The sequence below is a fragment of the Coturnix japonica genome, unplaced genomic scaffold, assembly GCF_001577835.2.
Source record: "Coturnix japonica isolate 7356 unplaced genomic scaffold, Coturnix japonica 2.1 chrUnrandom497, whole genome shotgun sequence".
Lineage (NCBI taxonomy): Eukaryota > Metazoa > Chordata > Aves > Galliformes > Phasianidae > Coturnix > Coturnix japonica.
The window spans coordinates 52109-60787 of NW_015439889.1; the positions used below are offsets into that span (position 1 = coordinate 52109).

Below are 8679 nucleotides of genomic sequence, written 5' to 3' on the forward strand. Positions count from 1 at the left end.
ACCCCCCCATCCCCACTGACCCAGACGACGTGGTGCACGCTGTAGACGTCGCTGTCCCCCAGGTAGACCCTTATGGCACGTAGAGTGAAGCCGAACTTCTTGCCGGGCCTCGGGATGGCGATGGGGGAACGGGGGGCAGCCACGGCCGGGGCCAGTTCCCTCCCGGGGGAGGAGTCCCGTGAGGACGGATCCGAGGACAGAGAACGGGGGGACATGGGGCTGCCCAGGGGGGAGGAGCCGGCCGCCTCCCCTGCACCCACAGCGGCACCGTGAGCACCAGGGCGGACACCGGGACCCCCCCCCTGGGGACATCGGGACCCCCCCCCGGGGACACCGGGACCCCCCCCCTGGGGACACCGCCGGCCCCTTGGGGACACGGTGACCCCAAAGGACGCTGCTGGCTGTGGGGTCCTAAGGGACCATAGCGCCCTTTGGGACCGGCAGCCACCGCCCCCATCCCTGTAGGACCCCTGGGGGTCCCCATCCCCGGGGATGTCGCTCACCGCTGGGGATGATGACGGACAACGCGGTGGCTGACGCCGATTTGGTGACTTTCCCGGGGCCGCGGGGGCTCCGTTTATCAGCCCCCCCCTCGGGGGTCACCCCCGGGTGTCGCGGCCGCCGCAGCCCCAGCTCGGTGCGGGAGGGGGGGGGCTGCACCCGGTCACCTAAAGGAGAGGACGTGGCGGTGATGGGGAACGGGGGGGGGTGAGGTGACACACGGGGATGCCCCAGCGCCCACCTGGCTCCTCGGGGGCGCCCTCGGTGGGGCCGTCGCGGGGGGTCGCCCCATTGCGGGGGGGTCCCGGTTCCAGCAGGGCCGAGAAGCGGCGCCGTGCCCCCGGGGGGGGGCTGCTGTCCCCTTCGGCTGGGGGGGGCTCAGGCGCCGGTGGGCGCTTCCTGCAGAAAGTAGAGGGCTGCTGGGGGAGGGGCGAGGCAGGCAGACCCCCATGGGAACAGCCCGTGCCCCATTGAGGGACCCACACGACCCCCCTCCCAGGAACAGGGGTGTCCCCTCCCGGACCCCGCTGTGTCCCCCCAGGGACCGATGTCCCCCCCACACTCACAGCTCGGGGGACGCCGTGCGCCAGCCCCGCTCCCGGGCGATGCCGTCTCGCCGCCCCTCATCCCGGGGCCGCCCCTTGGGCGCTTTGGGCTCCGTCTGCTGCGAGAGCTGCTCCAGGCTGCTGTAAACCTGGGGGGGAACGGGAGATGCGTTGGGATCCCACCGGGCAGCACGAGGGTGAGGGTGAACCACCACCGACCCGTTCTGCACGACCCCATGTGGACCCCCCCCCCTTGTCCCCGTGCTCCCCCCGTTGCCCCCACCTTGCTGAAGCGAGGGGAGCAGGATGAGAACTGCCGGATCTCCACGGGTTCATCCTCTGTCGTGTCCTCATCCTCATACGAGGTGACGTGGGGGTAACGGTCTGAGCGTGCTGGGGGGGGGGGAACAAGAGTGAGGGGGTGGTAATGTGAGGAGGGGTATGAAGGGTCCCTAAGGGGGCTCGGGTGATCCCATTGGAAAGGAAGCTTCCATAGGGAAAGGACACACATTGTGTGGAAGCATTGGGGGTTTCTAAGGGTTCCATGGGTGCCGTGAGTGCCCCAGGGGGTGCCCATGGGGGGGTCACTCACTGTCGAAGTAGCTCGTGTCCTCCTCAGACTCCAGGTGAGGCACAAATTCAGCTTTCTGCCGTAGCAGCCCGGTCCAGTCCAGCGCCGCAAAGAAGCCGTGAGCCTTCACCTCCTGTGCCCCCCCTGCATGGGGACATCGGGGCCATGGGGTGGTGTGGGGTGACACAGAGGTAACGTGGGGGGGGGGGGGGCTTTGGGTCTCACCCGCCCCGAGGCGCCGCAGGGGGTCGGTCTGCAGCAGGCAGGAGATGAGGTGCTGAGCGTCGGGGGGCAGAGCTTCATCCCCCTCCGGCCACAGGATCTCATCTGAAGGACACATTGAAGGGGGAGGAGTGAACACAGGAGCAGCCCCATCCCCCCTGCGCCCCCCCACGACCCCATGGCCCCGTACCCGAGATCACCTGCCCGAAGAGCTCCTCGGGGGTGTCCCCAAAGAAGGGGACGCAGCCCACCAGGAACTCGTACAGGATGACTCCCATGGCCCACCAGTCCACTGGCTTCCCGTAGCCCTGTCTCAGGATCACTTCGGGAGCGATGTACTCTGGGGTGCCGCACACCTGGGGGACAGGGTTAGTCAATCCCCCCCCAACCAGGGCGGCTGATAACACCCACAGCCCATTGCCATACAGGCAACATCCATTGATCACAACTCTGACCCCCACCTGCTTGTCCATGAACTCCCTGGTGTCCTTCTCCATATGCCCCTCATAGAGGTTGGTGGTCATATTCATCAGGCCAATCTTGGACAGCCCGAAGTCCGTCAGCTTTATGTGGCCCAGCGATGTGATGAGGAGGCTGCGGGGGGGGCGGCAGCTGGGACCCCCCAGACCCCTCCACAGCCCCTTCCTCACCCCCCTCCCCCTCAGCCCCCCCGGTACTTGTCAGGTTTGAGGTCGCGGTGCACAATGCCGTAGTTGTGGAGGTATTCCAGTGCCAGCACAGTCTCAGCAAAGTACATCTTTGCCATGTCCACAGGCAGCGCCCCGATGTGCTTCAGCAGCGTGGCACAGTCCCCCCCTGCGGGATGGGGACATAAACAGCCCCGTCCTGCCCCATATCGCGACCCCCAGCCCTGTATGGTAACCCCCATATGGCCACCCCCCCCCCAGAACATACCTTCCACGTACTCCATCACCATGCAGAGATGGCGCTTGGTCTCGAAGGAGCAGAACATGCTGACCACAAAGGGGTTCTCTGCAAAAGTGAGGATGTCCCTCTCCACAAACGCCTGCTGGATCTGGTTCCGCAGGATGAGGTTCTGCTTGTTGATCTTCTTCATGGCAAAGCGCTGCCGGGTGGCCCTGTGCCGCACCAAATACACCGCCCTGCACACAGCAGCTCCGTCAGGCTGGGACCCCCCCAAAAACCCCCCAACATGGAGCCCCCCGGCCCCCAACCCACGGCTGCTCACCCATAGGCGCCGTTGCTGATGAGTTTGATGGTCTCAAAGTCGTTTTCACCAGGTGGTTTCTTGGGTCTGGGGGCAGCGCTGCGAGCCTGGGGGGGTGGGGGGGATATGGGGAGGTGTAGAGTGATGTGGGGGGGTATGGGGTGATGTGGGCACACAGACACCAACACGGCGCCCACCTCAGCCCCTTCCTCGGGCTCTGGGGTGTTGCAGCCGCCGCTGTCGGGCTCCTCCAGGTGCACCACATCTGTGGGGTCACAGGACATCACATGCGTGTGCACGAGCTCCACATGCCTCACACGCGTGTGCTTCCCATGCAACCCCACACACGTACCAGGGAAGGGGTCCCTCGCCAGCCCCAGCTGCCCAATGATGTAACGTGGGATGTCGGCTTTCAGCAGCCCCTGCCCCTCCGCCGCCGTCAGCAGCTGGTAGAACTCGGCCGGGTCGAACTCCTGTGGGCACACGGGCTGTCACGCGTGTGTCACGTGTGTGCATGCGCCATGGCACACCAGTAGATGCCAGTAGGTGCCATGGTGAGCAGGAAGGATGGGTTCTATGGGGTGTTTGGGGTGGAAAAGGGGTCTGGGGGTTCTTTGGGGTGTTGTGGGGGTCCCGGGTCTGACCAGACACTCCAGCAGCCGCGCAGGGCGGGAGATGATGATGAGGAGCTTCTTCACCAGCTGCGTGATGAAGGCCACCTCCTCGGACTCCGAGCGCTCGTAGGCCTGGGGGAGTAAAGAGAGATGGGGGGGTCCCAGTGGCACCCAGGGGTGCGGGGTGTACATTGGGTGCCCACTGGGTGCCACTGGGGCCTCTTGGGTTCTACTGAATACTGTTGGGTGGCATTAGGTCCTTACTGGCCTTATCCCCCATTGGGTTCCCGTTGGGTGCTGTTATCCCCCATTCAGTTCCCATTGGGTGCTGTTACCCCCATTGGGTTCCCATTGGGTGCCCTTATCCCCCATTGGGTTCCCATTGGGTGCTGTTATCCCCCATTGGGATCCCATTGGGTGCCCTTATCCTCCATTGGGTTTCCATTGGGTGCTGTTATCCCCCATTGGGTTCCCATTGGGTGCCGTTATCCCCCATTGGGTTCCCACTGGGTGCCCTTATCCCCCATTGGGTTTCCATTGGGTGCTGTTATCCCCCATTGGGTTCCCATTGGGTGCCCTTATCCCCCATTGGGTTCCCATTGGGTGCCCTTATCCCCCCCCTGTTGGGTGCCCTTGTCCCCCACTGGGTCCCCACAGCCCCACTCACGTCCTGCAGCAGCCGCTCCATGTTCTCCTGCAGCTCCCATGAAGTAGCGAGAAGTGATGAGGGCCCCTTGGGACTTGGCCAAGCAGTCACGAGCCAGCTCCGCCAGTTGGTGCTGGATGAAGCTCAAAGCTCCGTCTGCCAGCGGGGTCCCCCCGGGGCCGCAGCTCCGCACAAACTCCTCCAGCCTCTCCTCCATCTGCGCTGTTGCCTGTGGGACCAGAACCCAACGCTGCCCTGCTGGGCCCTGGGAACCCCAGCGCCCCACAGACCCCCATGGCTGCCCCACAACAATCCCATAAACCTCAAGACCCCATATGGTCCCTCAATACCCTGTAGCCCCCCTAAAGTCCTCCAAGACCTCATATATCCCCCAGTGCCCCATAAATTCCCAGATCCTCAAGATCCCATATGCTCCCCCAGTGCTCTATAGACCCACCCTTATCCAAATCCTCCCCCCATATTCCCTCTATGCTCTCTTGTAACTCCAAGTCCCCTTCCCAGGATCCCAAACCCCCTCTTTAAACCACCCCTATCTCCCACATTCCCCTGCAGCCCCCCGGGTCTCCCACCTTGGGGAATCGCTCCTTGTACACGTGGTTCATCATCACGATCTCGTTGTCGTGGGATGAGGGCGAGCGCCCAGGGCTGGGGGGACAACGCTGGCACCTGCAGGACCTCCATCACCCCCCCAGCCCCAAAATGTCCCCAACCCCACATCATCACCCCCAGGTGTCCCCTCATGTCCCCACGGTGTCCCCCAGCTACAAAATGTCCCCGATTTTGCATCAATTTCCCTGCTGTCCCCACCCCTTCTGTACCCCATCCCCTCCCACTTTGCCCCCATGGTCCCCCCACGGGGGTCCCCAACCCCACCATCACCTCCAGGTGTCTCCTGATTTCCCCATTGCCCCACTCCCCTCCACTCTTCCATATCTCCCCCCGACCCCACGCCATCCCCGGCCCCACCTGAGGCTGCGGGACCTGGGGCGGGGGGCTGCCCCCCCCCGTGACCCCCCTTCCTCCTCAGCCAGGCTCTCGGAGCTGCCGAAATGTCGGGAGAGGAAGCGCAGCTCCTCCGGCGTGGGCTGCGCTGGCAGCTGATGCAGGCGCTCCTGGGACGAGCACGAAGACTGCGCGCCCGCGTCACCCCATGGGCCCCCCCATGGGCCCCCCCCATGGATCCCCCCATGGATCCCCCCATGGACCCCCCCCAGACCCCTTCCCGTGGACCTCCCCCTGTGTGTCACCACGTTTCCCTTCTATGGACACCCCCAGGATCCCCCCCCATGGACCCCGATGGACGCTCCTTCCATGGATCTCCCCCATCCCCCGCCCTCATGAAGCCCCGCCTCATGGATCCTCGCCATGGACGCTTCCATGGACCCCCTCATTGATATCTTCCCATGTCCCCCCCCAGGCCCCCTCCCCATGAATCCCCCTCACAGATTCCCATGATGCATGCCGCAAGGACCCCCCTTCAATAAGACTCCAACCCCCCAACACTGGTGGGACTCTCATGTTCTCATAATGGGGAAGCACCCAGCACCAATTTTGGGAGGGGGGTGTTAGGGGGCACCGAGGGACCCACCTGCACTCACCGAGACAGTGGAGCTGGGGGTGTTGGTCCCATAGCCAGATGAGGGGAGCGAAGCCAGTGACCACCGGCGCCCGTACGGCCTTACGCCGGGCTTTGGGGTGACCTCAGTGAACCCCCCCACCCAAGACACCCCCAACCTGTGACCACCCAACCTGTGACCAGACGCCCTCAATAGAGGGCGCATCTCACACCTCGTGTAACCCCACCCAGCCATGAGCTGTTTCCCGCCATTCTAGGAAGTCACCCCCCACTCTGAGACCTCTCCACACTGAGACCCCCCCCCCAAATGGGACATTTAACTCGCCACCGCTTCCGGGATCCCCCAGCACAGCGCATGGGATGGCCTGCCTGCGCCCTCGCGGCACCCGTGCGGGCGATGAGGCGAAGGCAGAAGTATTTTGGGCTGGTGCTGGGGGGAAGAAGTATGCGGGGATGTGTAGGCTTCCAGGGGGGCTGCTGCCTGGGGGGGGACATGGAAGGGAACCATGGGGATTGAACATAACTGCACCAATAACCCCTACCCGCCACCCCCAATTTGCCAGCCCCCCCCCACCTGGCCAGTCTCCACCCACAGCCACGGGAAAAGAGCTGGGGGCATCAGGAGAGATGCAGTGAATGGGGGGGAAGAGTGGAGGTGGGCTGGGGGCCTTCTTAGCCTATGAAGGCTTTGGAGTATCTGCCATAAAGTAGGTTTTTTATGTTGTGGGGGGAGGACAGATGGTGTGCCCCTGGAGACAGGTGCAAATGTCGAGTCTTGGGGGGGGTCGCAAGTATGTTTTTTGCCGTGGTAGGGGAAGGGTGTCTCTGGGGCTGTGCCGACGGAGGATCGGGGGGGGGGGGGGTTGGGGGCTGGAGGTGAGGAGGGGGACTATAGAATTGGGTCGCCTCGGGGGGAATCTCAGCAAATGGGGGGGACGGCACTGGGGGTGTCCTGCGATTGAATAGGGATTTCAGGGGGATTTGGGGTGAGATCCCAAGGGGCTGGTGGTGTCCGGGTGGGGGAGGGGGCCCAAGAGGGGGGGGGTCTCACCGATTGTTCCTGGCAACAGGTCGAGTGTATGGGTTTTTTTTTCCGGAGGAGGGTGTGTGATTGGGAGGATGTGCTGGTACAGAGATCAGACTCTTCCGGTTGTTGGTTTGGTTATCGGGCAGCTTTTGGTTGTTTGCGTGTTGGATGATGCATGGGGGGGGGACACCATGGGGAAGGGGGCTATGAGGGATGGGCAAGGATCGCCCTCGTGTATATAGAGGAACGTACCCACAACAGCCCGCCCCTCCCCCAAATAAATACATCCCAGAAACAAAAAACAAAAACTGGTGGGGTAATGGGGGGTGGGGCATGGGAAAAAGGGGATGGAGGAATGAGGAGCGATGGGAGGAAAGGACGTGAGCCAGGTGTGGAGGTTGTGTGGAATTGGGTATGGGGGGAAAGTGAGGATATATGGAGGGAAGATGGATGAGATATGGGGAGAGGGAGGATATGAGAGGTTAGGTATGAAGGGCATGAGGAATGAGGATGATGTTGGATGTGGGAAGGAGGGGATGATGAAGCCAGAAGATGAGGAATGAAGAAAAAAGAAAGAGATGGGGGTAAGGAATGAGATGGGGGGAATGAAAGGGGAGGAAGGATGAAGGAGGGATGAAGGCCGGAAGGATAAAGGCAGAGGGGCGAACGATGGATGGGGAGGAGAGGAGGGTCGGCGGCCGGGTGAAATCCCCCCCCCCCGCAAAGGGTGGGGGGCAGGTGGATGAAAAAGGATCGGTGTGTGTGTGGGGGGGTATGAGGATGATGATGATGGAGGGGCCGAGGATGGAGATGAAGGCCGGCGCTACTCTTGGTGCGGCGGAACATTGTTGCCGCTGCCGCTGCCCACACGGGATCGCATCCGGGGGGTCCGGGGGGTCCAGGCTGAAGCCGCGGGGGACAACAGCGGACAGGCGGCCGCAGCGCGCGGGCGGGGCCGGGCGGGGCTGGTTGTGGGGGGGGGCTGGGGGTGATGGGAGGGGGTGCGTTCCGTTCCGTTCGCGAGCGGCCACCACCTAAATGAAGGGGGGTTACCGGGGGGGGGGGTGCTCAGCCTGCTGCTCCATCCTCGGCAGCGGCAGCTCCTTCTGCAAAACGTGGGGGGGGGGAACGAGACCCCGAACCCCCTCCCATAAAATCATGTCCCTGCAAGACAACCTCACCGACCCGCCCCCCCCCAAAAAAATCAACCCTTCTCCCCTCCCCCTCGCAGGTCGGGGCTGCAGATAGCCCATTGCCCCCCTGCCCTTAAGGACCCCCATTATGCTCCCCCCGCCCCCCCCGTACCGCAGTCTGCCCCGCCGGATCACTCCCCGATCGTCCCATAGCGGCGCCGTTCGGGGGTCACGGACGCCCCCTCCCCCCGTTCACCCTCCGCAATCCGCGCCCGGACCCCGCCGCCCGACCCCCACCCACAACTGGCCCCAGCCCCACGCCACCCCGGCGCTGTCCCGTGTCTGAAACGTTCGCTGTTCCCCGATATCCATGCATCTCCCAAATCCCGAGTAAAATTGACTACCGGCGGCCAATTTCAGGCAAAGCCCCCGCCCCCAGAGACCCCCCTCCCCATCAAAAACACACGCATCTCTGTACATCGTAAGTGCCGTCACTCGGCACGCAAACCTAAAGCGCCGCCAAATAGAATGAGGGAGGGGGGGGGGTCAGTCAGATGTGCACGGACGCGCACATACGAGACCCCCACATCATTGCCCCTCCCCCCAACACCGGCACCTCCCCCCCCGGATCATG

The 8679-nt window shown here is 63.7% G+C and overlaps 2 protein-coding genes across 2 annotated transcripts in view; both read right to left on the minus strand.

The window, feature by feature from the left end:
- Positions 1-1977, minus strand: part of LOC107307155 (microtubule-associated serine/threonine-protein kinase 1-like) — a 2732-nt gene extending 755 nt beyond the window's left edge. Inside the window, exons 1-7 of the mRNA XM_015850610.1 lie at positions 1843-1977; positions 1639-1761; positions 1330-1439; positions 1068-1195; positions 743-900; positions 504-668; positions 3-250 (exon numbers count right to left, since the gene is read on the minus strand). Of these exons, the coding sequence (XP_015706096.1) occupies positions 3-250; positions 504-668; positions 743-900; positions 1068-1195; positions 1330-1439; positions 1639-1761; positions 1843-1957 (1047 nt within the window). The 5' untranslated portion in view covers positions 1958-1977. The remainder of the gene's footprint in view (positions 1-2; positions 251-503; positions 669-742; positions 901-1067; positions 1196-1329; positions 1440-1638; positions 1762-1842) is intronic.
- Positions 1978-2035: 58 nt separating this feature from the next.
- LOC107307156 (microtubule-associated serine/threonine-protein kinase 1-like) lies at positions 2036-7792 on the minus strand. The gene is given in 15 exon segments (XM_015850611.1): positions 2036-2054; positions 2125-2195; positions 2301-2433; positions 2517-2655; positions 2755-2963; positions 3050-3135; positions 3226-3293; positions 3381-3501; positions 3673-3774; positions 4310-4345; positions 4347-4517; positions 4879-4954; positions 5276-5439; positions 5908-6058; positions 7740-7792. Coding segments are annotated over 15 exon segments (1599 nt in total).
- Between the last annotated feature and the right edge of the window lie 887 nt (positions 7793-8679).